Source organism: Bos indicus, chromosome 15 (genome assembly GCF_029378745.1).
Source record: "Bos indicus isolate NIAB-ARS_2022 breed Sahiwal x Tharparkar chromosome 15, NIAB-ARS_B.indTharparkar_mat_pri_1.0, whole genome shotgun sequence".
NCBI lineage: Eukaryota > Metazoa > Chordata > Mammalia > Artiodactyla > Bovidae > Bos > Bos indicus.
The window spans coordinates 54,377,371-54,404,796 of NC_091774.1; the positions used below are offsets into that span (position 1 = coordinate 54,377,371).

Consider the following 27,426-nt stretch of genomic DNA (forward strand, 5'->3'; position numbering starts at 1 on the left):
TATTTATTTGTCTTTATTGTTCACTGCTGTGTCCTAGTGCCTAAGGAAGTGGCTGGAAATAGACTAGGTACCTAATTAATATTCATTGACTAAATGTGTGACAGGGCAAGGATTATTTTATCAGTTTACGGGTGGAAAGACCGCGACTCCTATACAGGTGAGGTCCCTTGCGGTGCATCAGCCACGAACTGGCAGAGCCTGGATTCGACACTAGGGTTCTATAGACAGCCGTTCTAGACCACGCCTACGCTCCTCATTCCTCACTTCCGTCAGCTCCTGTTAGCTCCACCTACTTCAGCCTACGCCGTCTCCGAGACTAGTTTGACCCTCGAGCGGCCGCCGTAGCGCGTCGCCTTCGTTGCCGTGGGAAACGACCCGGGACCTGGGAGGGGAAAAAAGACGTTTCCCGCCGGCGGGAGCTGCGGTTGTGGCGGCTAGGGGAGCTCAGCTGCGGCGGAGCACAACGCCGCGGCACCATGGCGGACCAGTTCTATCTGGAAAATATAGACGAGTTCGTGACGGACCAGAACAAGATCGTGAGGAGCTAGGACTGGGGAATGCGGGCATGCGACTGGGGTTTTGGGCCCAGCGAGGGCGGCGGGGGCCTTGATCCCTCTGCGTGTTCCCGCATGGGGCTGGTCCAGTGGAGACGGTCCCCACTCCTGGTGCCCCAGGCAGGGCGAGGACTCCTGCCCCACCGGCAGATCCAGGTTCCTCGGGTGGGCGTGCTCGGCTCTGCGCAGACCAAGGGCCACGGAGGTCGGGCGGGGAGGGAGGAGCATTAATTGATGTTGTTTCTAAGGCGTCTCTACACGTTTCTGGCAAGGTGGTTGGCGTTTGAAGTCTCAAGTTTACAGTTGAGGAAATTGTGTTTTGACCGGATTAAGTAACAAGTTGTTTAATCTTACCATCAGTTGGTTTCGTTTTCCTCGAAGTTTGTTATTGGTTCAGGCTTGACCTGCCTCACAGGGTTGAAGTAAAGATCAAGTGAGACGATGGATGTGAGAGCGTTTCGCACATCGTGATGATTGAGTGCCTACTGTGAGCTTTGGATATACATTATTGCTTTTACTTTTTACAGTGACCCATAGAGGTCGGCGGAAGTAGCCTTAGAAAAGGTAGTTGAAGCAGAGGGGCCAAATAACTTGTGGTTAGTAAGGGATAACCCGCCTGCAGAAGACCTAGGTTTGATCCTTGGGTTGGGAAGATCTGGGAGAAGGGAATGGCAACCCACTCCAGTATTTTTGCCTGGAGAATTCCATGGACAGCGGAGCCCGCTGGGCTGTAGTCCATGGGGTCACAAAGAATAGGACACGACTGAGAGACTAACACACACACACACACAAGGGATAATCAGTTTTCCAGTCTATGTCGGTTGTGCTCGTGCTTTCCTCTACATCACACTGCCTTTGCCCAACCTGTGCTAAGTCTTCTAATTACTGGAAACAGCGTTTAGAATTGGAAGACTTTGAGGTGAGGGTGACAGGTTACAAGGAAGTGGCAAATGACAGTTCAAGGAAGGATGGAAGGAAGAGCAAAGCTTGATGCCAGTAATTCCCAGTCTAACCTCTGATAGAGTATTCATCCACTTCACTCATTCATTCCCTGACCCCTGCACCACCTGTGCCCTTTAATATTTATGTGGCTGCAACTTTCTTCGGAAGTTTCTGAGTTGTACACTCCAAAGTAACAAGTTTCTGAGTGAGTTTGAGGATAGTTTTTGGTGGTGGCCCCATAAAAAGAGAGAAATGTGGAAAGAAGGACCAGGGTGAAACAGGGAGTGTAAGGAAATTGAGAGCTTTTTCTGTGTATATTCAACCTTTTTAGATTCTTGCATTATTCTGTGATACAGACTTCTTTGTAAAATAAATGTCTGAGTCCTGCCTGCCCAGATGGATGGTTCTTGGCAAAACTAGGGTGGCATTTAATGTAATTTATAAGGCGTAATCGCCTTAGAATCCTTAGGAGCCCTTTGGGCTGACCTACACTCTGCAGTCATCTAATAAAATTTTTTTAAAAATTCCTTCTTACAGGTGACATACAAATGGCTGAGCTATACACTAGGAGTTCATGTTAATCAGGCCAAACAGTAAGTACAATTGATTACTAACTTTAATCAGATTGGAACTTTTTGTTTTGTTTTGTTTTGTTTGTTGTTAGCTTTACAGAGAGTCTCTTGATTAGAACTCCCCACCCCCTCTTCCCCCACCCAGGGAAATGGGAAAGCATAGTGTTTCTATTGCCTTTTACGGTTTTTGTTTATTAGTTAAGAGATGAGTGGACTTGCATACAAATGTGTGATGATATGTTTATTGTATTTATTTGTAGCCTTGCCTTCTGGTTAATCACTTTGTTATTTCAAAAAATTTATTAAATGGGCTAGCCAGTTCTGTTTAGATCTCAGATTTCTATGTCTGTTATGTAAAACATCTTTGCATTTTCACATGTGCTTCTTAGGCCCGTCTCTGGGTGTTATTGAAATACTTCCATAATGAGGTCAACAGGTGTTTGACACAGGCTATATAACAGTATAAGACAGGGGAGAACACTTAAGAGAAACTAAAAAGGGAGGGTTTAGGATGGCACAGAGAGTATCAGTCTTCTTAAATTTTGCCCTATCACCTTCCTTGCTGAAACTTGTAGTCCAACTTGGAACCAAAATGGAAAAGGCAGGCTTTTGGATTAACTTCAAAGTTTCTTCACCTGCAAATGTCCAGTGGGTAGGAATTAGTGAATAGACTGAGAGCCCATATATTGAGTTAAATACTCATTTCATTTGCTTTATTCCTGATGGTGGTCTGATTTTTCCCTATTCCTTGAATCATAGGAACATTCTGTGAGTCTTAGAAAAATCTTTGATCTCTAGAATGGCTTGTTGTTTGACAGATTTAGGAGTTTATTTTATGATAGATCACAGTTTTTTTTTATTCTTAATGACAGAAGCAAGGAGAAAAATCTCCCATTCATAGTAAAAGCTACAACTAGGAATTCAGTCTTTATGTGTAATGGCAAGCCCCAGCCTCGTGTCCTGTCTCATGTGCATACATGTGCCCACCGCCCTCAGGTGCTTGCACTTAGGCCATGGCGGAACACCCGCTTCAGGGGGCTCCTGGGCCAGCTCTCCTGCCTGTGAAACTGAGGTCAAACTAGCTGAGAGTTTTAAGCGGGGAGGAGGGTCTACTTTACCTAAGGTATAGGTAGAAACTTGATTTCTAGACCCGTGCCCCACTCCCGCACTCCAGTCCCAGCAGGTGTTTGAGGTCCACGTCCCTCTTCAGCTCCTCAGCACAACAGTTAAGTATTTACAGAGCTTCTAGGAGTTTTATTTAGTTATTTTTGGCTGCGTTGGGTCCTCATTGCTGGCGCGTGGGCTTTCTTGAGTGGGAGCTACTCTCTGGTTGCAGTGCACAGGCTTCTCACTGCTGTGGCTTCTCTTGTTGTGGAGCCAGGGCTCTAGAGCATGAGGGCTTCAGTAGCTGTGACATGCAGGCTAAATTGCTCCATAGCATGTGCAGTCTTCCCAAACCAGAGATCAAACCTGTGTCCCCTGCAGTGGCAGATGGATTCTTAATTGCTAGACCACCAAGGAAGTCCCCTAGTTTTGACTGAGATGTTTATGTCTTCAGGACTTAAAACTCTTGGCTCAGGGCTAGGTTTATACTGATTTTGACTATTTGAGATTGCTCTTGCTAAGACTAGTCCAGACCCAAACCTAGCATGTTAGGTAACTTTAGGACTGGATACCCGTAAGAGTAATTGTTTGTTACGGTTATGAGTGTTTAAATATGGAGTGAGGTAACTGTTACTACTAATATATAAGCCTATTGAGATTAAAGGTGCATACTGAGGACTGGAGATGAAATAAAGTTGCCTGGAATTTTACTGTCAGTTCAGTTCAGTCGCTCAGTCGTGTCCGACTCTTTGCGACCCCATGAATCGCAGCACGCCAGGCCTCCCTGTCCATCACAAACTCTCGGAGTTCACCCAAACTCGTGTCCATCGAGTCAGTGATGCCATCCAGCCACCTCATCCTCTGTTGTCCCCTTCTCCTCCTGCCCCCACTCCCTCCCAGCATCAGCGTCTTTTCCAATGAGTCAACTCTTTGCATGAGGTGGAATTTTACTGTAGCTACCCTTATTTCCTATAAGTTTTATGGAATTAATATACACGTCTAGCCCTTGCCTGTCTACCAACTTTATCCCATAGCACCTTCTACCTCACTTATATTCTAGCCATATTTACCTTTCTGTTCCTTAGATATGCCAAGCCCGTTCTCACCCAAGGAAATTTGTACCATTCTCTCTGCCTGGAATGCTGTTCTCACAGCTGTCCTCACTGTGCACAGTTCAGCTCAAATTTCACACATTACTTCGTGTAACAGCTCTTTCCTAATGCTTTACTCCTCTCTCTGTCTCTCTTAATTTTTTTTTCATAGTTATTTTTTAAAAGCTTTCTTTAGATGTATTTCAAATGTCGTATGGTTCACCTATTTAGACTGTACAGCTCATTGGTTTTTAATATATTTACAGAGTTGTGCAGTCAGCATTATAGTTAATTTGAGAAGATATTCATCACCCCAGAAAAGAAACCCTGTATCCATTAGCAGTCCTTCATCATTCCTGCCTCCCAACCCCCCAGCATCAGGCAACCACTAATACACTTTCTTTCTATAGAAATTTGCCTATCCTGGACATTTCATATAAATGGGGTCATATAATAAGCAATCTTGTGTATCTAATTCCCTCCAGTTAGCATATCTCCGAGGTTTGTCTATGTTAAAGCATGTGTCAGTACTTCATTCATTTTTGTGGTTGAATAATATTCCATTTATGGTGTAAGTTCTCTAGGGCTGCCAGAACAGAATACTACAAACAGGTGGCTTGAAACAACAGAAATTTATTGTCTCAGTTCTGGAGGCTTAAAGTCCAAAATTAAGATGTTGGCCAGGCCATGTTCCTTCTGAAACTTGTACAGAAAAATCCTTCCCTGCTGCTTCTTAGCTTCTGGTGGTTTACTTCTGGTGGTCTGCATTCCTTGGTTTGTAGCTGTGTAACCCCACTGTCTGCCTTCATAGTCACTTGGCATTCTTCCTGTGTGTCTGTCTCTTCACATAGCCATCTTATAAGGATACAGTCATAGATGAGGAGCCCACTCTACTCCACTATGACCTGTCTTAACTAATTACATCTGCAAAGGCCCTGTTTCCAAATCGGGTCATACTCTGAGGTACTGGTGGTTAGGACGTCAACATATCTTTTTTGGGGGACACAAATCAACCCATAACATATAGATATACAACATTTTATTTGTCCATTCATCAACGGATGGACATTTGGGTTGTTTCCACATTTGGGGCTTTAATAAATAATGCTACAGTGAACATTTGTGTACAAGTTTTTGTGTAGACATGTTTTCAGTTCTCTTGGTATACACCTAAGATTGGAATTTCTGGGTCATATGTAACATTTTGAGGAGCTGTTTTTCAGAGTGACTACACTGTTTTACAATCCCACCAACAAAGTATGAGGTTCTACTTTCTCAACATTCTTGTCAACTTTTTCTACCATCTGTCTTTTTAATTTTAGCCATCCTAGTGAGTATGAAGTTTTATCATTATGTTTTTGATTTGCATTTCTGTAATGGCTAATGTTTTAGCTAATGGCACGTGTTTTCCTGTGCTCATTGACCATATGTGTATCTTCTTTGGAGAAATACATGTTCAGATCCTTTACCCATTTTTTTCCATGGGTTTTTTTTGTCTTTACTATTATTGAATTGTGAGAGTTCTTTATGTAATCAAGTCCGGATTTGTTTATTTATTTGACTGTGCTGGGTCTTAACTGTAGCGTGAGGCATCCTTTTTGGTTGTGTCGTGTGGGGTGTTTTTAGTTGCAGCATGTGATCTTCTAGTTGCGGTATGCAACCTCTTAGTTGCTGCATATGAGATTGAACCCTGGCCTCCTGCATTGGGAGTGCTGTGTCTTAGGCACTGAACCACCAGGGAAGTCCCTCTACATAATTCTAGAAACAGTGTCCTGATCAGATAACGATTTCACCCATTCTGTGGGTTGTCTTTGCACTTTCTTGATGGTGTCCTGTGAAGCAAAGAAGTTCTTATTATTGATAGTGTCTAATTTTTTTTCTTCTGTTGCTTGTGCTTTTTATATTGTATCTAAGGCATAGTCTAACCCAAGTAAATCATGAAGATTTAATTCTGTTTTCTTGTGAGAGTTCTGTAGTCTTAGCTCTTAAATCAGTAATTATCACTTTAACATTTCTACATATTTTGTTCTTATTATACTTCCTCACAGTAAGAGTACACTGTAGTTTTCAAATTAGATGTTGGTTCAAGGTAACTTATGAATGAAGCCCTAAAATGTGTATAGGCATACCTTATATTATTGTACTCTTCTTTATTACATTTTGCAGACACTACATTTTCTTTCTTTCTTTACAAATTGAAGGTTTGTGGTAACCCTGAGTTGAGCAAGTCTATGAGTGCCATTTTTCCAATAGCGCTCGCCTATTTCTTATCTCCGTGTCACATTTTGGTAATTCTCATCATGTTTCAAACCTTCCATCAGCGAGAAGATTGTGACTTGCTAAAGGCTCAGAGGATGGCTAGCATTTTTAGCAACAAATTAAAAAAAAAATTACTTGGCCTCATCGGGTCTTAATTTGTGGCATATGGGCTCTTTCATTGTAGCGCTCGGATTCTCCAGTCGTGACGCGCAGGCTTAGTTGCTCTGCAGCATGTAGAATCTTACTTACCCTACCAGGGATCAAACATGTGTCTCTTGCATTGCAAGGCAGATTCTTAACCACTGGACGACCAGGGAAGTCCACAATAAATTATTTTTTAATTAAGGTGTATACATTGTTTTGTAGACATAATGGTGTTACACCCTTAATAGACTACAGTATAATGTAAACATAGCTATATATTCACTGGGAAACCAAAAATTTATTTGCTTTGCTTTATTTTGATATTCACTTCATTGCAGTGGTCTGGAAGTGAACCTACAATATCTCTGGGGTATGCCTATAAATAATAACTATTTTTTCAGGCATCATTTTGCATATGGTATAAGGAAAGGGCCCAGTTCATGTGGATATCCAGTGTTCCAGCATTTCATAATTCTTATTTCCAGCTCACATGTTCTCGCTTATTGTATGCCCTCCTCCCACTAGAATATAAACTCCATGAGGCAGGGAACATGTTTATCAGGCTCATCACTGTTCCAGTTACTGTTGCTTTGTAACAAATTGCCCCCAGATTTAGCAGCTTGAAACAACCATTTTATTATGTTCATAGATTCTTCTGATTTGGAACTTGGGCACGGTGCAATGAGAATAGTTGTCTCTGTTCCATAATGTCTGGTGCCTCAGCTGAGAGGCATCAGTGACTGAAGCCTGATCATGTGTAGGCATCTTTATTCTCATGTCTGGCAGTTGTTGCTGGCTGTCAGCTGGGACTTCAGTGGGGGCTATTGACCAGTCATTGTGTGTGACCTGTTTATATGGCCTGGGCTTCTTAAGAGCATATTTTCGGGTAGTGAGGCCTTACCCAGCAATTCACAGCTGTAAATACGCACATTCCAGTGCAAGGCAGAAGCTGATTGCCTTTTCTTACTGGCCTCAGAAGTCAAGCAGTGTTGTGTCTGCTTCATTCTTTTGGTTACATTTAATCTCTAGCCTTCCCAGATGCAAGGGGAGAGGATGACTCCACCTGTCTATGGGAGGATGAAGAAGAGCATGCAGGATGGGAGATGTTGTGGCAGCCATCTTTGGAAAATACAGTCTGCCACAATTATTGTATCTTCACACCATGCTCATAATATTGTTCAGTCACTAAGTCATGTCCAACTCTTTGCATCCCCATGGACTGCAGCACACCAGGCTCCTCTGTCCTCCACCGTCTCCTGGCATTTATTTGCTCAGATCATGTCCGCTGGGTCAGTGATGCTATCTAACCATCTCATCATCTGCCACACCCTTTTCCTTTTGCCTTCCATCTTTCCCAGCTCATAATAGGTGCCAGTGAATATTTGTTGAGTGAGTTCTGGGCACTATGGTAGATATTTTCACAAATGTTTATCTCATGTAATCTTTATAATAATCCAATATAATGGGTGTTATCAATCTCTTTTAACACATGAGAAAACAGAGACTTAGAGTGTCCTGGCATCCTTTTTTCTCTTATCTATAGTGAGAGCATTTAACTTATCATTGTTGGCACTGAGGGCAGTGACTGGGCATGGTTGTTGCTGTTTGCATGGGTTCAATAAGAAATATTGTTTCAGGTTTTACTACATTTTTAGCATTATTCTAGGCTCTGTTATAAAGCAGCAAACTTGACAGACAAGGTCTTTCCCATCATTGACTTAAGATAATTTCAGGCTATAAAAATGCTGTGAAGGAATTAGATTAGGGAAGATAATATAGACTATACACCTTATATATCTTAGGAAAATTATGGGTGGAACTGATCAGGAGAGATGAAAGGTATATAGTTAATCATGTGGGTAGTAAGTGCATCTTGTAGGAAATCATATTTATTATCATTCATATTTAAGAATATTTTGTGTGTTTTGTTGCTGAGATTTTGACATAATCAAATTAGATGAACATGTTTTAGAGATTCAGACATTCAGAAAATTTTAAAGAGGTTGTGCAGTGTTGACCATCTTGTTAATATAACAGATACTATATTATGTAATAGATGTAATAAAACAACCGGTTGATCCGGTGAGACGGTGCACAGAGGACAATGACTGTAATGATGCGAGCGAGACTATGAGTTGTTGATAAAAGACTGCATTTCACCAGCAAGCTGAGAGCATCTTGGTATAGTCCCTGCCTACCATTTCTTCTGCTAGGATGGTCCTAACTAGCATAAATAAACCAAAATGTTCATGACTCTGTGTTCCTCATCTTTCCTAACATAATTGCTGCATGGAAGGAAATACTAAAGAGAACAGGAGATAGAAATCAACAAAAATGCTGATTTTTTTCCCCCCTCAGGGTGTTTATAGTCTAGTGGGGATGGCAGATATTAAACAATTAGAATACAGTGTGGTAAGTGCTATAATAACAGATGTGGGATAGTTCCTGTTAGAACTTAGAAAGCAAGGCTGCCCTGCTTGCTTAGCAGTGTTAGGGAAGGCTTCACATAGGAGATAATACCTGAGCTGCTGTCTTGATGAGGAATTAGGTAGATGAGGTCTGAGCAGAAGGCAGAAGGAAGGGCATACAAAAGAGCTAGGAGAACTTCAGAGTGTTTCATAAGGCTGAAAATAGTGTGAGTATGGGAGAATGGTGAGAAATACAGGGGCCAGACGAAGAAAAGTCTTACACGTCACTGATGGACCTGTGGCTCCTTAGGGGATAGGGCGCTACTGAAAACTTTTGAACAAAGAGTAATACTTCAGATAAGAATAACCAGCTACCTTTTCAACAGCACTTAATGGCTAATGGGCATCTAAGATTTAACACGCCCCAAAACATTGGAAGGACTGATGTTGAAGCTGAAACTCCCATACTTTGGCCACCTGATGTGAAGAGCTGACTCATTTGAAAAGACCCTCATGCTGGGGAAGATTGAGAGCAGGAGCAGAAGGGGACGACAGAGGATGAGATGGTTGGATGGCATCACCAACTCAATGGACATGGGTTTGGGTAGACTCCGGGAGTTGGTGATGGACAGGGAGGCCTGGCGTGCTGCGGTTCATGGGGTCGCAAAGAATCAGACATGACTGCGCGACTGAACTGAACTGAATTGAACTGAAAACTTAATTCCTAATTATTTTCCACTCACCCCCACCATCACCTCCTTCTGCTTTTCTCCATCTCAGTGAATGACAACTTCATTCTTTGAGTTGCTTAGTCCAGTCATCCTTGATTTCTGTTTCTCTCATACCTCACAATCAGTCCATCAGCAAATCCTGTTGTTTCTTCCTTTAAGATGTACCCAGAATTCATCCACTAATTACTACCATCCTAGTCTGAGCCACCGTCATCTCTAGCCTGAATTACTGCAGTAGCCTTGTAACTGGTCTTCCTGCTTCCTTCCTTGCTTCTTAATAGTATATTCTCCACACAGCAGTCAGAAATCCTCCTAAAAAGTGAGATCATGTTATTTGTGCTCTAAACCTTCTAATGACTTCCTTCCTAATGGGCCACAAAGCCCTACATGTCTCGTGCTTGGCTCTCTTCTTTCCTTCTTCCTTATTCAGCACACTCACCTTTTCTGTTCCTTGCACCTTGCTTACGTTCTTGCCTCAGAACCTTCAAATTTGTTTTTTCTGCCTAGAATATTCTTTGCTGAGATATCCACATTGATGGCTCTGTAACTTCCCACAGGGCTCTGTTCAGGAGGCCTTCCCTAATCTTATATAAATAGCAAAACTTCTTAGACACTCTATTCTTCTAGTCTTTTTTCTCCCTGTAGATTTACTACCATCTGACTTCTTGTTTGCTTATTATTTGTCTCTCTTTTCTGCAGTACAAACTCTAAATGGGTAAGCACTTTGACTGCTTTGTTCACTATTCTATCCCCAAGGCATAGAGTATGAAGTAGCCACCCAGTTAAGTTTTGTTGACAGATGACTTGACTTGCATTTCTAAAACTTCACCTTGGCAGCTTTGTGGATAATGAAGGGGAAGGGGGTGTGACGAAGGCATTGACACTTGGAATTAAAATAGTCCAGTCAAGGGATTTGGAGGGCAGGGAGTCAAGAATTACTTGGGAGGTAAAACTGACAAGATTTGGCACCTCACCAGACTGGGAGAAGTGAGGGATAATGACTCCCAGATTTCTGGCTTGGATGGTTTGAGCAGATGATGTTGTTGGGAATAAATGAAGCTAGGGGATGAATGAAATGGGTCAAGGAGAGTATGTCGTAAGGTGACCAGTCATCCTTGGTGTGCCCAAGACTGTTGGTTTTAGCACTAAAAGTCCATGTCAGGAAATACCTCAGATCCAGGCAAACCCAGATGATTGCTCACTCTAATATAGACTGAAAAGGTAGCTGAAGACAACCCCAGCAGTACAGAAGAGGAGGAGGAAGTCAAGTCTGTGCAGGAAGTAGAGCAGAGCCAATTCAAGAGTGAGGCATTGGATCAAGGAAGCTAAGAGCTCAGTCCACAGTGTAGGTTGAGTTTCTCTTGGAACTTTTGTTTCTAGCCATCCTTGGCAGACGTATGACATATTATAGAGGCTTGGTAAATGTTTCTTGAAATAGCAACACAAATGATGTCTCTTTCCTTGAAGTTAAACTGTAAGTTATTGAGGGGAGTCAACTTCTGATGCTAATCAGATCGTATGGATAAAAACGAATTTAGGGAATGTTACTAAAAGCAACATCATTTCTATAGTGACTATTTGGCAGTCTTAGGTTAATGAATACTGGGGCAGTGTGAGTAAACTGTTACTTTGTGGTTTTGAAACAACATTGATTCTGAATGATCCTAAAATTGGAATTTCAGAGCAGGGCCCTTGTGATCATCTACAAGATGGTTCTTAATGTTTTGGAGTAATCCTTCTGCAAATCTATTGAAAACCTTGAACTATCTCTACCCTCTCCCCGCCTCCTTCCCCTTGCAAAACACACATTTTGCTTACAATATTGAGGGGTGAAGGATTATGGATCCCAGGGTAAAAGAATTGCCAATCTCATACAGCCCTCTGTAATTATACCTCAGGATATAAAGAAGCCTAGAAAAACTATTTTATCTAGGGTCACATGGCTAGATAGTGACTGAACTTATTCTTGATGATTCTAGCCATTTTATGTCTTTACTTCTTTTAATGCAAGCTCAGTCTCACTTGACCGATTATTAGATTTCTTTTATTTCAGTTGTTTGGTCACTCACTGTGCTGGCTTTATACAAGTTGACTCCACCCCCTGTGTTCCATTCGTCCTTTTTTAATTCTTTGTCTATGAACAGAGCAAAAATATTCTGTATAATGTTTGATGGACTGTCAGATTTACTATTTACTAACTTTTAAGTCATGAATTAAGAGTCGGTGAGGTAAACATTCGCTAATGACTTACTTGTGCATTTTGTTTGTAACAGGATGCTCTATGATTACGTTGAAAGGAAGCGAAAGGAAAATTCAGGAGCCCAACTGCATGTCACCTATTTAGTGTCTGGCAGTCTCATTCAGAATGGACATTCTGTAAGTTCTCAGAATCTTATAATGAGTTTAAATGTGTTTGAGCTATTAATAGTATTATCTAACATAACACAGGGCAAAAACAACAAGATCCAGTATTATGGAAATTTTAAAAAGCTACTTGAAGACAGTGATTATTTTGAATTTGTAGACTAAACCTAAAACTCTCGAGAAGTTTGGGTAATATCAATACAGAGACTATTATCATCATTGTACAATTTCCCTAGACAACAAGACATTCCAGACTGTTTCTGTTCCTCTTTCTTCCTTTTGAAGCTATATTGGGGACAATGCTGGTTAATTTCCAGCCTGTTCAGATGTCAAGCCACACAGGTGTTCAGCAAATACAATTTTTAAGTGAATTTGATTTTAATTTGAGCTTTCACCCCAGAAGCTCTGCTGAAATAACTCCTTTCCTTCTCCTGTACCAGACTGATTCTTGGGAACTTAATGCCTTCTTTCTTGCTTCCTCCCCTAACTGAGGAACACCTCTTTGGTTCTCACTTCCTAAACCTCACCTGAAGGTTCTTTTGCTCCCATACCACCAGCCCTAGAGAATTTAGCCCAAGGATCAAGATCCTCAGAGAATCACACACAGATGCATGTTTTCCTCTTCTCTTTTGACTTTCCCTGTGACTCATAAGTTCAGAAGCCAGATTTATCCAAATACTTACTGTATTTGGCCTATATCAATAGAGTCTTGAGAATGTGAGATTCCAGATTGGAATGGCAATTTAGTAATTTACAAGGAGAAACAGAACTACGATCAACGCAAAGAAATAGAGGAAAACAATAGAATGGGAAACACTAAAGATCTCTTCAAGAAAATTAGAGATACCAAGGGAACATTTCACGCAAAGATGGGCTCAATAAAGGACAGAAATGGTATGGACCTAACAGAAGCAGAAGATATTAAGAAGAGGTGGCAAGACTACACAAAAGAACTGTACAAAAAAGATCTTCACGACCCAGATAATCACCATGATGTGATCACTGACCTAGAACCAGACATCCTGGAATGTGAAGTCAAGTGGGCCTTAGGAAGCATCACTACAAACAAAGCGAGTGGAGGTGATGGAATCCCAGTTGAGCTATTTCAAATCTTAAAAGATGACGCTGTGAAAGTGCTGCACTCAATATGTCAGCAAATTTGGGAAACTCAGCAGTGGCCACAGGACTGGAAAAGGTGTTTTCATTCCAATCTCAAAGAAAGGCAATGCCAAAGAATGCTCAGACTACCGCACAATTGTACTCATCTCACACGCTAGTAAAGTAATGCTCAAAATTCTCCAAGCCAGGCTTCAGCAATACGTGAATGAACAATGAACTTCCAGATGTTCAAGCTGGTTTTAGAAAAGGCAGAGGAACCAGAGATCAAATTGCCAACATCCACTGGATTATTGAAAAAGCAGGAGAGTTCCAAGAAAACATCTATTTCTGCTTTATTGACTATGCCAAAGTCTTTGACTGTGTTGATCACAATAAACTGTGGAAAATTCTGAAAGAGATGGGCATACCAGACCACCTGACCTGCCGCTTGAGAAACCTGTATACAGGTCAAGAAGCAACAGTTCGAACTGGACATGAAACAATAGACTGGTTCCAGATAGGAAAAGGAGGTATGTCAAGGCTGTATATTGTCACCCTGCTTATTTAACTTCTATGCAGAGTACATCATGAGAAATGCTGGGGTGGATGAAGCACAAGCTGGAATCTAGATTTCTGGGAGAAATATCAATAACCTCAGATACGCAGATGACACCACCCTTATGGCAGAAAGTGAAGAAGAACTAAAGAACCTCTTGAAAGTGAAAGAAAGCGAAGTCGCTCAGTCATGTCCAACTCTTTGTGACCTCGTGGACCCCTACCAGGCTCCTCAGTCCATGGAATTTTTCAGGCAAGAGTACTGGAGTGGGTTGCCATTTCCTTCTCCAGGGGATCTTCCCAACCTGGGGATCTAACCCGGGTCTCCTGCACTGGAGGCAGACGCTTTACCGAGGAGAGTGAAAAAGTTGGCTTAAAGCTCAACATTCAGAAAACTAAGATCATGGCATCTGGTCCCATCACTTCATGGCAAATAGATGGGGAAACAGTGGAAACAGTGAGAAACTTTATTTTGGGGGGCTGCAAAATCACTGCAGATGGTGATTGCAGCCATGATATTAAAAGATGCTTACTCCCTGGAAGGAAAGTTATGACCAACCTAGACAGCATATTAAAAAGCAGAGACATTACTTTACTGACAAAGGTCTGTCTAGTCAAGACTATGGTTTTTCCAGCAGTCATGTATGGATGTGAGAGTTGGACTATAAAGAAAGCTGAACACTGAAGAGTTGATGCTTTTGAAGTGTGGTGTTGGAGAAGACCAGTCCATCCTAAAGGAGATCAGTCCTGGGTGTTCATTGGAAGGACTGATGTTGAAGCTGAAACTCTAATACTTTGGCTACCTGATGCGAAGAGCTGACTCATTTGGAAAGACCCTGATGGTGGGGAAAATTGAGGGCAGGAGGAAAAGGGGACGACGGAGGATGAGATGGCATCACCGACTCAATGGACATGAGTTTGGGTAGGCTCCGGGAGTTGGTAATGGACAGGGAGGCCTGGCATGCTGCAGCTCATGGGGTTGCAAAGAGCCAGACATGACTGAGTGACTCAACTGAACTGAAAGGCTATAAGATACTTATATTCTACTGCTACTGCTAAGTCACTTCAGTCGTGTCCGACTCTGTGTGACCCCATAGACGGCAGCCCACCAGGCTTCCCTGTCCCTGGGATTCTCCAGGCAAGAACACTGGAGTGGGTTGCCATTTCCTTCTCCAATGCATGAAAGTGAAAAGTGAAAGTGAAGTCGCTCAGTCGTGTCCGACTCTATCGACCCCATGGACTGGAGCCTACCAGGCTCCTCCGTCCATGGGATTTTCTAGGCAAAAGTACTGGAGTGGGGTGCCATTGCCTTCTCCGACTTATATTCTATGACTAGCATATTCTTCCAAATAGGAAAAGGAGTACGTCAAGGCTGTATATTGTCACCCTGCTTATTTAACTTCTATGCAGAGTACATCATGAGAAACGCTGGGCTGAATGAAGCACAAGCTAGAATCAAGATTGCCGGAAGAAATACCAATAACCTCAGATGTGCAGATGACACCACCCTTATGACAGGAAGTGAAGAGGAACTCAAAAGCCTCTTGATGAAAGTGAAAGAGGAGAGTGAAAAAGTTGGCTTAAAGCTCAACATTCAGAAAACTAAGATCATGGCATCTGGTCCCATCACTTTATGAGAAATAGATGGGGAAACAGTGGAAACAGTGTCAGACTTTATTTTGGGGGGCTCCAGAATCACTGCAGATGGTGACTGCAGCCATGAAATTAAAAGACGCTTACTCCTTGGAAGAAAAGTTATGACCAACCTAGATAGCATATTCAAAAGCAGAGACATTACTTTGCCAACAAAGGTCCGTCTAGTCGAGGCTATGGTTTTTCCAGTGGTCATGTATGGATGTGAGAGTTGGACTGTGAAGAAAGCTGAGCACTGAAGAATTGATGCTTTTGAACTGTGGTATTGAAGACTCTTGAGAGTCCCCTTGGACTGCAAGGAGATCCAACCAGTCCATTCTGAAGGAGATCAGCCCTGGGATTTCTTTGGAAGGAATGATGCTAAAGCTGAAACTCTAGTACTTTGGCCACCTCATGTGAAGAGTTGACTCATTGGAAAAGACTCTGATGCTGGGAGGGATTGGGGCACGAGGAGAAGGGGACGACAGAGGATGAGATGGTTGGATGGCATCACCGACTCGATGGATGTGAGTTTGAGTGAACTCTGGGAATTGGTGATTGACAGGGAGGCCTGGCGTGCTGCATTTCATGGGGTCGCAAGGAGTCGGACACAACTGAGCGACTGGACTGAACTGAGCATATTCTTTCCTTGTTAGTAAACTATTTGGCAAGCCAGATGTTAATTAGATATTTGCAAGTGTAGATGAAATCAGATGTCATTGTATATTAGAAACAAGATTAAGCAGACCTGATTCAAAGATGCGTAGGTTATCTATGGCTTTTTAAACAGGTAAGTAATTTTATTTTTCCAGTGATTATTATTATTGTAAAATTGCTTAATAATACATAGAAAGTAGAAATCTCCTTCTAATCTCATCCTGCAGAGTCTTCCAAAGGATTATTTGAATGTTTCAAAGGAAATGTTCGGTTGATTCTTTTTGTGATGTTAGAGGTTGTTGGCCTGATCCATTTTTTATTAGGTTCCCCATTAGCTTGTCATGTGATGATTTTAGCTGAGATTGATTTTTATCATTACCTTGATCATTAGTTCTCCAGGAGTTACAAAATGGTGATGTTTTAATTCTGTCATTCCATCTGGATTTACTGACTGAAATGTTTCTATGAAGAGGAACTTTCTCTCATCAACTAGCCATATTTTCCCTTTTTTTTTGATTAACAGCTCAAGGGGCCTGCCCCCAGCCAGGCTCTGGGTTTATGGATGCTGAACTTACGCCTGTTTTGCCCTTAACAGGAACCCACTGAATCAGAGCTCTGTTCTCATTTACATTGTTTTAGCACTGGCATTTCCACCGTGTTGTTTTTCTGCATTTCTAATATTCCCTAAGGCAGCGTTTAAAGGTACTAAACTGTCTCAGCTGCCATGTTTTCTCCTGAGGGTACCAATTATTGTTATTAGGGCTCCTTTTACGTAGGTTTGAGTGATTAGTTCCTAATGCTCTTTTTCTCATAAGCTCTGTAATTTTTATTGTACAATTTTGCAGAACATGACATTTTTAAGAATGCTTGTTTTTTTTTTTAAGAGAAAATGCATTATGAAGACATACCGATATTCTCAGTTCAAACTTACAATTACATTTTTAAAAAACTTACTCAGTTTTACATTACTCTTTTTTTCTTATGTTGTAAACTTTGGTTGTCCTAACATTAAAAGGAATATGTATTTGCTTTAGCCAGATACATGAGATTTAGAAAAGCAAAACCAATAATTTTACTAACAATATGATGACTAAAGGCAGTTTAAGGTTTGTAAGTGATCCTGAGCATTACTCTGGCTCAGTAGTATTTGCAGAAGTATTTCTCATTCCTTATTACAGCCACATGATCCTACATTGATGGATATACCTTAGTTTATTCAGCAGTCCCTTACTGATAGTTATTTGAGTTATTTACAGTCTGATTAGTACATACAGTGCCACAGTGAATAGCTCAATGTGTATGTGCTTTATGTTTTTGCCAGAGTGTTTTAGGGTTATGTCCCTAGAGGTAGGCTATATATGAACTTTGATGAATATTGCCAAATACCTCTCCATTTTCCATTCCTACCAGCAATGTATGAGAGCACCTGTTTCTACACAGCACATGTCCTGTTTCAGCATCATCTGCATTTCTCTTCTGTGAACTGTGTCTTCATACTTCTTGCCTATTTTCTAAAGGATTGTTAGTCTTTGTTTTCTCTGTTTTAGAAGCTGTATGGTAGCCCTTTGTGATGTAAGTTGTAGATATTTTTCCCACTTGACCATTTGTCTTTTTAATTAAAATTGTTTTTTTGTTAACCAAAAATGGTTTGTTAGTTTTTATGGATAATTTCAGTTACTTCTGGTTTGAATTGCAGTCAAGAAACTTTTCTGTATTCTCAGGTTATATTAGTTTTTAGAAGAATTCACCCTTATTTTCTTGTGCATATATGGTTTAATTCTTTACTTTTAGATCTCTGATCCATTTAGAATGAATTTTTTTTGCATGGTATAAGACAGATCCAATTTTTAACTGGTTCCATATGATTATACAATAATTCTCATTATGTTACTTACTGAAAATTCCTCTTCTTGCAGTAGGCAAAGTGCAAGTTTGAGATGCTGTGTTTTTTGTAATTTGGGTTTTTTTGTTTTTGTTATTGATTTATATATACTCTCTCACTTTCCTTAACCTGATTGAGAAGTTTTAAAGAAAGCAAGTTAAAAATGGGTCTGGAACATATATTTTCAGAGGAACCTAATGTTTCTAATTTTACATCCCAGTGCAATTGAGTTATTGGTAAGGAAACTTTAAAACTGCAAGTCGCACTATTAATACTTTAAATACTAATGAAGTGTTATTTCCTTACAGTGCCACAAGGTTGCAGTAGTGAGAGAAGATAAATTGGAAGGTAAGTATTTTAGCGATTTAGCAAGTTTTTCCTCTTAGGGCATCAGTGTCATTAACATCGCATATATATTTAGCTGTTTTACTGGAGAGCCATATATTCTTTTATTAGTAGTTTCTGAAACATGTTAAAATATGATACTCCACTAACTTCCCATTTTTAAGGCCAATAGCTGCTAACATTGATAAAACACTTTTATCACAGAATTTCAAAACTCGTGATAGACATGTAAAACACTTACGAATACCGTATGGAACACCTCATTAACTATAAAAAGACAATCATCTCTAAATATCGTGTTGTATTCCATAGCAATTTTTTTAGGAAGAAAATTAAAGAATGATATTATAAAGCCAGAAAGGCATAGTATAACTTCTAAGTTAAATTTGTCTACCTATTTCAAGACTGTTAATGCTACTGTTCTATTTTTTTAATACCCAAGTCAAAGGAATTTTGGAATAGCCACGTGATCTTGGATGTCTCAAGACAAAACCACTGTCATACTTTGTATATAAAGATGCCTACCACTGGAGTGTTTTCTTATAAATTAACTGAATTATTCAAGACAGTGAAAATGTCCAAGATTTTCTTTCTGAATTCTCACAGTGGTAGATTTATTCATTCAGTAGATACATAGTAAGTATCTACTCTATGTCAAGCTCTATGCTAGGCACTAGGGACTTGGAACAAGTGAGGCATGGTCCCTTCCATCATGGAACCTAAAATTTTTTCTTGTGATTTTCCTCTGAAGACATATCTGATTAGTAGTAGTATTGTTTTAGAGTTTCTTTCTATAAACTAAAATAGAAGACTTCTCAGGTAGAAATTACTTATTCCTCAGTTGCTATGTATATATGCTAGAGTATATATACTCTATATATACAGTATATATATGTATACTATATATAGTATATATAGATTCTACCCTGACTGAAAAACAAAAAACACATCACAGTATCATCAGTTATTCATTAATATTTACTGAGTGTCCACTGGTTGAGTGATACCCTCACAGTGCTGAACTTAGAACTGACTCATCATCACCTACCTATCATAATGTCCTTGTCACAGACAGAAGAGTTGATACTATACTGTATACATGACTGTTTGGCCTTTTAGAGCTTTTTTGGACCACCACCGATTACAAATGGTGTTAATGCAGAAGGGTTTCTTGTTAAAGTCCCCACATGCTATGAAGTTTGTGTATTAACAGACTGCTTTTCCTGTTGACTTGTAGCAGTGAAGTCCAAGCTAGCGGTGACTGCCAGTGTACATGTGTACAGCATCCAGAAAGCCATGCTGAAGGACAGTGGGCCTCTGTTCAATACCGACTATGACATCCTTAAAAGCAACTTGCAGAACTGCAGCAAGTGAGCTCCTTAATGTTCCTTGTGGGCTTCTTTACGAATTGATTTTGTAAGATGTTTACACAGTGGCTGCCTCTTAAGAGTGAACGCCAAGTCTAGTAAAACCTCATTTATCTTGCAGTAAGACACATGCCTGGTTTTATTAGTACATCATAAGGTGAAAAATAGCCACAACCCATATTGAAAACCCCAGTAGACTCCCCATAAATCTGCTTCTCATGTATTTATCCTGTCACTGCCACCAGAAATGTTGTTTGTTGTGCCCCCTCATTACTCCTTTACCCCAGTCTCTGCTTGTCTAATTCCTACCCACCCTTCAAGAACCAGTTGACATGTTGTCCTTCAAAAAACTATTCCTAATTTGACATCCCTCTACCTTCCATCCAAAATCATCCAAGTTGATCTTCCACAGCCAGTATCAGATCTTATTCATCTTTTGTATCCTTCACAGCATGGGGAGGAGGTGGACTATAATGTACGTGGTTTTGGAAATTAATGGTCATGGGCTGGAGTTTTGACTTCACTGCTAATGGCCCAGTGGCTTTGGACAAGTTACTTAAACTCTTTTGGGCTTTCGTTTCATCATTTTTAAGTTGGATATAATAATGCCTACTTTGTGAGGTGGTGTGGAGGGTTCGGAGCAGATTCTCAGACATATATTGAACACCTACTACTTTGGCATGCACTAAGCAAGATAATTTGAATTAATTCAGCAAAGATCTGATGAGTACGTGTGACATGCCACATACCGTAGAGTGATTGTAACCTGATACCTGCTTATGGAACTGATGGTCTTATGGGAGGCAGTTACGGTATAGTGTGACAGTGCTACAGTAGGAATAAATGTGTAGGAGGAAGTTGAGGGACCACTCATCCCTGCCTTTTTTGTTGGGGTGGAGTGAGGAGTCAAGACAGAGATGGCTTGTAGAAGGGTATGGCATCTAAGTTGAGGCTTAAAGGCCTAGAAGAAGTAGCCAGGCAGAGGGAAGTGGGAGAGGAAGGATAGGGCTGAGAGGAAACACGATGCTTATGCAGAACCACAGTAGTTTTCTATACCTGAAAACTAGAGTGAGGGGCAGGAAATAAAGATATAAGGAGTCAGACTCTATGCTTTGACTGCTAGGATAAGTTTAGGTTTTATTGCACAGGGGAGCCACTGAAGATTTTGAAGCAGATGATTGAAATGATCAGAATTGTATTACAGAAAGATCACTCTGGCTGTGATGGTGAAAGTGGATCTGAAGGAACTAATTGCACACAAGGCCACTATGAAGGAGAAATGTTGCAGTGATTCAGGGTAGAGATGATAGTCTCTGAAGTATAGAGTTGGTATTGGGAGTGGAGAGGTACATAGGTTAAGGAGTCATACCATCAATACCTGGATGGTTTGGTAGTGGGACCAAGAGAGTGTGTTATGATGGAGATTGTGGGGTGCTTCATGACATTAAGGATGATGGCCATGTTTCTGGTTTGAATTGCTGGATGGGTGATGATACCATCACTAAGAATGGGGATATATGAGGAGGAGCAAGCTTTGGGAGAAGGGAAAAATGACGAATTGGGTTTGGATATGTTGAGTTTAAGTACTGGATGGGGAGTCCAAGTGGAGATGTCCAGTGCAATAGATACAGGGGTCTAGAGCTAAGGAGAGAAATAAGAGGTAAAGATAGACATTTTGGAATCAGAGAAAATAGGTAATTAATTGGGCTACAGCAGTAGATACAGTCATGCAGAGAGAATGTATAGGATGAAAGAAGAGCAGAAAGTTAAACTCTAGCCACAGTTACTGTGTAATCTTGGGCAAATTATTTAACCTTTCTGCTTCATTTTCCTAAAATGAAACTGATAATAGTATCAACCTCAGGATTGTAGGGGCTTCCCTGGTGGCTCAGACAGGAAATAGTCTACCTGCAATGCAGGAGACCCGGGTTTGATCCCTGGGTTGGGAAGATCCCCTGGAGAAAGAAATGGCAACCCTCTCCAGTATTCTTGCCTGGGAAATTCATGGACAGAGGAGCCTGGTGGGCTACAGTCCTGGGGTCACAAAGAGTTGGACACAACTGAGTGACTAACAGGGTTGTAGAGGATTAAGTGAATACATACATGTAAAGCACTTAGAACAGTGCTTAGCACACAGTAAGCGCTATTTAAGTAATAGCTATTTTTTAAGGGGTGGACAGAAAAAGAGGGACCTAAGCAGAAGCAGCCAGAGATAAGGGGAAAATCACGAGTGTATGGAGTTCTAAAAACTTAAGAAGAGAGTTTCAAGAAGGAGGGACTTGTTGACAGTATCAAACCCTGTTGAGAAGTGGAATGTAATAGGAACTGAAAAGTGATGGCCTTAGTGAGAGCAGTTTCAGTGGAGCAGCCAGATTCTGGTCACCTGGGTAGATGGGGATATAAGGCAGTGGGATAGCAAATAGGGACAACTTTCTGGGAAGTTTGATGCTGAAACAGAGGAAAAAGAGAGGTGACCTGCTACAGAGGAATTGAGACTTGGGGGTAGGGGAAATGTATCCATTTTTAGAGTTGAGAATGCCTTGAACTTGTATTATTAGTAAAGAGCCATAAAAAGAAGAAATGGTTGACGATACTGGAAGAGGTGGATTAACTGATACAGTTGGGTCTATATCCAGGTGGATATAGAATTGCCAAAAATAATTTCTGTAAGTTCCATGAGAATAGGGATCGTTTATTTTGTTAACCACTGTATCCCTAAAACGGTACCTGGTAACTATTAAATAAATAATTGTTGAGTGAATTAATGGTAGACATTGACTCTTTTTTTTTTTTCTTCTGCTTAAAACCTTGAATGTAATAGGCATACAAATATTTATTAGATAAATATAATTATACTGCTAAAGAGTAATTTATGTCTGGTGTCTTTTAGAGAAGGATTATAAGAAAACATAAACACCGTGATATGTTTATGTAACTTATTAGATTTCAAAAATAATCTGTATTAAAATCTAGTTGTGGCATGTCAAGCTCTAAAAATCAGTTCTATTGTATCTAGCAAGTAAGGAAACTAGAATAAAAGTGACACAAAAGTAACAAAAGTCCAAAATTAAATTTGCATAGAGACCACTAAAATAAACATGGCAAGTAGAAATGTGATAGTAGGAGACACTTTAATGAAACTTTACTTAAATACTTAAAATATCCTCAGTAGAAATGTGAAGAAAATAAACAAATAAAAAAGAAATGTGAAGAATTTATTTCCAATTAAGAAGTTTGTGTTTGGTCCTGAGAATTATGGGTCCACTGAGATCTGACTCATTGTTTCCTGTGTTTTAAGAAGTGCTATGACAGGAAGAAAGTTGATATTTTAGATTGAGCAGATTCTTCTCTCTTCAGACATGTTCCCAGTCTAACTTGGTCTCTTCCTCATTGCCAGTTCCTGGTCCTGACCCTAAGGTGTGGAAATGTAGACCAAATGGAGAAAGAGTTGTCTTGGGGCCAACTTTAGATGCTGACAATGAACTAAAACGTTGTTCTTTCCTTGTGCATGGCGGCGTTGCAGGGCCAGAGAGGAAGAATGGTGGTTGAAAGGAAATGACTTCCGCCTGTTCTTAACTCTGATGCACAAAATATTTGTGTTAATGCGAGGTTTTTCTGTGTAGACTGTAATAAATCAGTGGAAGGTTTTTGGAGCTGTGAACTCTAGCTTGGGGCTGTTCAGCCTAAAGTTACTTCAAAAATTAAATGATTTTATCCAGGTTTTTTTCCTTAGGCCAGTTAATCTCAAAGTTGTGCCTGGTTGATCTCTAAGGTAATTGCTATCATCACATAGTTTCTTAACCTCCATCTTCTCCCATCCCAAGTTGAGATGATACACTAAAGAAGGGAGAGAAGCCAGAAGACTCACTTTCAGTATCTTAAATAATCTCTCTTTGAATCTTTGTATGCGCCAGGTCTTGTACTAGGTACCAGAAATACAAAGGATGAATAATATACTCACCCTCAAGGAGCTCTCACCTATCCTCAATAAGCAAAAGACTGAGGGAAATAAAATGTTGTTCTTTGTCAGGAAATGTTGGAAAACTTTGCTTTAAGTACAACCATTTCAGAAGGATGGATCAGTTACCCATTTACAACATAGAACACTATATTTTGGATTTTGTGAAACAGGCACATCTACAGTGATTACAGAGGAAGAGATGAATGTTCCCTTTAATATGGCATGCAAAGTGTGCCAAATTTTTCACTTGGCTATGGGCAGACTTCTCTGGTGCTGTTAGTTGAGATTATTATAAATTATTAACAAATGACTATAAAGGACCACAGGTTACAGGAGCTAGTGGCTCTGTTCCCAGCTTATTCCGTGTTCTAAAGCATGATCCATTCTGGTCAGGAGAGTTGCCAGGAAATTTGTTAATATTTAAAGCTTTAATTTTGAGTTAGTCAATATTTATGGTATATCTAGCCCTATAAGGTAGAGGTCTTTAAAAATAAGAGATAACCATTTGGTTTACCACAGTTGGTGAAATTACTAATATTTTCGTATTGTTTGGTATATTCTTACTATTTTGAATTAGGGTGCTTTTTCAAAAAAGCAAAAATACCCATACAGTTTGGTAGAAGACACCTGTTTTCAGTCTTAGTTTTATTACCAACAAGATGTATAATCTAGGACTTCACTCACCTCTCTCCAGTACTTGTTGCACAAACTTATTTCTAAAATCCATTTTAATTGTAAAATTTCCTAATTTTATAGTATTAGGGTTAGAAAGCATTGTGTAGAAGAAGCAAGAGTTTGAAAGGAAGGTTTGATATGGACAGTTAATTTAATGTGACATTTCTGTCCTCAGGTTTAGTGCCATCCAGTGTGCAGCTGCAGTTCCTAGAGCTCCTGCCGAATCCTCCTCTTCTGAAAAGCTTGAGCAGTCAGATCCTCCGGTATCACCTGAGATGCAAGCCAGCGATGAGCTGACGACCAATGGTCACGGCCCACCTGTCCCCAAACAGAGTTCCCAGCAGCCCAAAGGAATCATGGGCATGTTTGCTTCTAAAGCTGCTTCTAAAGCCCAAGATGCCAATAAGGAAACCAAAACAGAGGCTAAAGAAGTAATGAATGTAAGTCTTCTCTCAGCTCAGAATGGGGAACTAGAAAGCATTTGATAATTCCAGTGGTTGTGGTTTAATTATATAAGGTTCTGATATTTAGTTCTAGTTTTTTCTACTTTGGTGTAGGTCGTTTAATTCTTGGGCCGATAGTTTGATCTTTGTTTAAATCCTCATTTTCCGTTCTGTGAGGGAGAGGTCATCTTGTTAAGTAATTTGGATGTCATATTGTTGTTAAGTGGTGGAACCAGAATGCAGTTCCACTTACAGTGATTACAAATGTAATGTTCTGAAGGTTTTTCCCCGTTTTGTACCATACTGCCTCTGATCTGTTTTAATTCTGTCAAAGTAAGTAGTTTTTAAATATAATAAAAAAATGTTTAGACACATTCATGGATAATAATTTTATAAAAACTATGAGAAACTAAGCTTTGGAGATGAATACCAAACGCTATGTGGTCTGGCTTTGTTCTTATACCTAGTATGTACGCACTCTGGCATGGTAATATAGAGGCTCTATGATCACGACAGTGTGTTCTACTATTGACATTTTTTACTGTTTCTTGAAGAACAGCCTAAACACAGAAAAAAAAATCATGTGTGTTTTCTTTTGCTTTGCTTTCAGGCATCTTCGGTAGGCCCCAAGGCACCAGGGAAGGGGAATGTCATAAGCAATTTTTTTGGAAAAGCTGCTATGAGTAAGCATGTTCTTAGGTTCCTTTGACTAATATGTGAATGTTAATATAATAACCTTTTATCGGAGGTGAAGGCCACCTTGTACAGTTTTTACCCATCTAACACACTACTCTGTGGTTTTCCTACATCCTGACATAAATTTGCAGTCTACAAACCTGTGTATTGATGAACATAACCGACTGGAACAGTGGATTTTACTGGTGAGCTGGGTTTGGTTGAGATCTCCTGAAGGATAGTTTACTTATTTTTGATTTTACTTCCTGCCTTGGAAAGAGAATTAAATAATAGGGTTCTTGAAAATGAGTGATTAAAGTAAAAGGGAAGTTGCTTGGTTAAACAGTGTACTGTTAATATCTTGGATGCTTTGTCGGTTTGCCTGGTATGACCATTCTGTTTCCTAAGGGGCTGCAAAAACAAATTTTTTGCCTTTCTTATTTTTGCAGATTACTTACAGTAATGAACTAGACCTCAGTTTGAATTAAGAGGGCCCAGGTAGTAATGACCATTTATAAATATTTACATTTTGAGAAAGCAAATCTCCTTTATTTAAAAATATATATTTGGGTGAGAATTCTTTCAAATAAAAAGAACCAATAATCACATATTTCCGTACTTCTCATATCAAATACACATCCCCTGAGAGTATGTGGCCAGAATACCAGGAAGAATGCAGGAGTTGAAGGGTAATTATGGCACACTTCTTGGAGCATAATGCTTTACAAAGATTTTGTGGGAAGCAATTTTGTTACATGCCTATGTAAGCAAAATTAGTCAGAAATCTGCTTTTCTGTGATGGTCAAAATGGTAGTTAGGGGATAGACTGGGGTAATAGTTTTTTTATTTCCCATAAAAGCTATCATAAAACATTTTTATATTCTGAAAAAAATAATGAAAATTTGCTACTTTCAGGTTACTGGGAAAGCGTGATTGTATTATTTCAGGCCCAATGCATAAGGCCAGTGCAGGAGATACAAGTGATGTGGGTTTGATCCCTGGGTCAGGAAGATTCCTTTGGGGAGGAAATGGAAACCCATTCCATTATTCTTGCCTGGAAAATCCCATGGATAGAGGAGCATGGCGGGCTACAGTCCATGGGGTTGCACAGAGTCAGACATGACTGAGCACATGTACACACAGTGCATAAGGAGGGCTTCCTCCTCCTGTGAAAACGTATCATGCTAAGGTCTTTCATCTTATGAATGGGTAGACAATATGTGACAGATGGAATACTTTTCAGCTATAAAAAGCAATGAAGTACTGAGACATGCTACAAAATAGATGAACCTTGAAAATGGCAAAATGAAAGACGCTGAACACAAAAGGCCACATGTTATATGATTCCATTTATACAAAAGGTTCAGAATAGGCAAACCTAGAGAGACAGAGAGGTTGTTAAGGGATGGTTTGTGGAGTACAGGATTTCTTTTAGAGGTGATGAAATGTTCTAAAATTGGATAGTGGTGTTGGAATTAAGCACTGAATTGTACAGTTTATAAGGGTAAATTTTATGATATATGAATTCTGTCTCAGTAACAAACACCTTAATGTTTTATATATTTTTAAAAATTGCAGCATTGGTGACAAATTAGGAAGTCGTCATCTGTTATCTTTCTTTGCTTAAAAAGGTTTTTCATATTTTTTTCAGTATAAAAAGGAGATGCTTTTCTGCTGTCATAATTCATAAGCTGCATATTCTTGGGAAACATCTTTAATCCCTCTGACTCTTAATTTCCTCATAACAAATGAGAATGTTGGTACTTCATAAATTTGTATTCATTTTTTTCTAAGTCCTACTTTTACTATCATTTGGCCTGGGGGCTATGATATAATGAGGGATTAGCAGGAGGCAGAAATGAAAACAGTTTCAACTAGAGTGGTAGTTGGAAAGGAGAAATGTTCTCTTGACTAGACCATGAGCTCTGTTAGGACGGGGACTGTTTTTCATCCCTTTAGCCCATGTT

General features: G+C 40.1%; 1 protein-coding gene across 5 annotated transcripts in view; it reads left to right on the plus strand.

Moving 5' to 3' along the window:
• Positions 1-371: 371 nt before the first annotated feature.
• POLD3 (DNA polymerase delta 3, accessory subunit) overlaps positions 372-27,426 on the plus strand; it is a 44,291-nt gene continuing 17,236 nt past the window's right edge. Inside the window, exons 1-7 of one of the 5 annotated variants that reach the window (XM_019975571.2) lie at positions 372-536; positions 2,034-2,089; positions 12,079-12,181; positions 18,302-18,341; positions 19,576-19,708; positions 24,517-24,781; positions 25,395-25,467. In XM_019975571.2, coding sequence (XP_019831130.1) covers positions 477-536; positions 2,034-2,089; positions 12,079-12,181; positions 18,302-18,341; positions 19,576-19,708; positions 24,517-24,781; positions 25,395-25,467 — 730 coding nt within the window. In that variant the 5' untranslated portion in view covers positions 372-476. The other 4 variants (XM_070803894.1, XM_019975569.2, XM_019975570.2 and 1 more) reach the window with 4 other exon arrangements.